Genomic DNA, 2,080 nt, shown 5'->3' on the forward strand with positions numbered 1-2,080 from the left:
ATCTCTTCAGTCGCCTTACCTGTGTCAGCAGAGTCCTTATTACTGCTGGCGATTTTATACCTTCTGAAAACAGGATATAAGCTCAGTAGAAACAACCAAACTGCTTGGGTAAAGTGCGGTGCTTCAAAGATTATGTGCAAAAAATAATGGATGTTCAAACTTGCTTATGACTTTTCTAGTTTGACGTTAACACTTTTGTTAATATAAATGTTATGTTTTATGAAACAGCAACTACAAGGTCATTGAAAGTGATGAAACAGAACAGTGACTGGAACACAAGCTTTAGCAAAGGGAACGGACCGGATTCAGATGATGGTAGCTTGAGCAGCAGCACTCAGAGTAGCGGGTGCCATACAAGCGACAGCTTGCAGGAAACCAAAAAACGTTCTCCAGTGAACCATCTGCAGATCCGCTCCTCAGACACCCCGGTAAAAGAATCAGATATTCTTAGTGATGATGACGAAGACTACCGGCTGCTGAGCATGAAGAACAGTCCCACTAAAGACATAGAAGTACATTTCCAGACACTTAATATCTCAGAGCATTCCAACATGGAGATGGATCGTGTAGAGTCGGCCACAACTGAACCTAACTTTAAAGTGAAAGAGCACCCGAAACTTGTAAGGGGACACTTCTGTCCAATAAAGAGGAAGGTTAACAGTACAAGACAGGAGAAAGGGATTATGCATGCCATGAAAAATCACGAGTCGCTGGACAGCCAATCTGACAATGCAAATGCCGATTTGAATGCCATTTTGGAGCGGGAGTTTAGCATTCAGAGTTTAACCTCAGTAGTAAACGAAGACTGCTTTTACGAAACTGTTAAGAACCGTGGGAAATTATAGCTATGTCTGTGCAGCTTTTGGAAAGTGGCTTTTAGTGTTTTATTTCACTTTGGGACATGGACATGTTTATTCTCAGCATAATTTAGGCACCGAGATAGTTATATCTAACTCGAGTCCATGTTACTTCTTATTAAAGCTACTTGTGAGGTAGAATTTGCTTAAAAAAAAAAAAAAAACTTACTGTATTTGTTTTGTGCACTATTTCATTATGCCATAACTTGAGTAGTTTAAGTTATTTTTATTTATTTTGAATTGGGAACAAACAAATCTTTTGCATTAAACTTTTGAGCAGCTATCAAAATTGTCATAACTGCAGTTTGCATTAAAGTTACTAGAAAGAAATGAAGCAGTTACTAAATAAGTTACTTAAAAACCCAAGATTAAAATGTTGCATACGTTATGCAAAAGCGAGTAAGAGCTGCAAACAAGTCAGATTTTAGTGGTCAGCCAGACAGCGTGTAAATTATGTGACGTGATCTAACCACAAATCTTTCTTGTTCGTGGATCTGCAGGACCAATTTACACCGTATGTGTTTTTAGGGCATTCCCTTCTCAGTAGGTTTTTACTTTAGTTTTTCAAAAGCAAACTTAAGTTATTTGCAAGTGCTTTGCGCCTAGTGCAGAAGTTTCCATTTTGTACATCATAGAATGCTGTTTATACGAAACTTTATATATATATGTACAAAAACCTGTACTGTATTGTTTTCTTGTCTGACTGTATTTTTATTTACTTCAATCTGTACAGTAAAAAGTTGTTGTCATTAATGTCTGATAATTATTTGGTTGATATGAGCGGTACCCCCAACATTGGTAGTTTGCAGATGAGCGGAACACTCCACCAACCGGTTTAGGTGCCAAGCCCAGTGAAGATCTTCTGCAAGATAATTAAATAATCTCACACATACACTATGCATGGTAGACATGCCTTTACACATCTTTATAGCCTAGGATTCACCAAAAGAAACCGCTAGATTACACCATGAGGATTTAAATACCCATGCAAGTATATTGATGTGTCTTTCGTTGATAATACATGTTTTTCTATGTTGGCCCAAAGAAAGGTAACATTACATAAGCATTTGGAACCTCTGAAACCCATAAAGCTTATGTGATAACAGCTAGTTACCTGTCAGTAACAGTTCAACTGTTACTTGTTGTATGTTCACTCACACTCCAATAAGTTACAGGGATTTAATGTTCTGGTATTTCACATTAAACCAATATGCACCAAAAGG

At 37.5% G+C, this 2,080-nt stretch overlaps 1 protein-coding gene across 5 annotated transcripts in view; it reads left to right on the top strand.

Annotated features, from left to right (window-relative positions):
- The window catches only part of TIAM2 (TIAM Rac1 associated GEF 2), a 129,299-nt gene extending 127,689 nt beyond the window's left edge, over window positions 1–1,610 (top strand). For all 5 annotated transcript variants that reach the window (XM_053461272.1, XM_053461269.1, XM_053461271.1 and 2 more), the window contains one exon: window positions 229–1,610. In XM_053461272.1, the coding sequence (XP_053317247.1) occupies window positions 229–845 (617 nt within the window). In that variant the 3' untranslated portion in view covers window positions 846–1,610. The remainder of the gene's footprint in view (window positions 1–228) is intronic.
- The last annotated feature ends 470 nt before the right edge of the window (window positions 1,611–2,080 follow it).

The sequence above is a fragment of the Spea bombifrons genome, chromosome 3 (assembly GCF_027358695.1).
Source record: "Spea bombifrons isolate aSpeBom1 chromosome 3, aSpeBom1.2.pri, whole genome shotgun sequence".
Lineage (NCBI taxonomy): Eukaryota > Metazoa > Chordata > Amphibia > Anura > Pelobatidae > Spea > Spea bombifrons.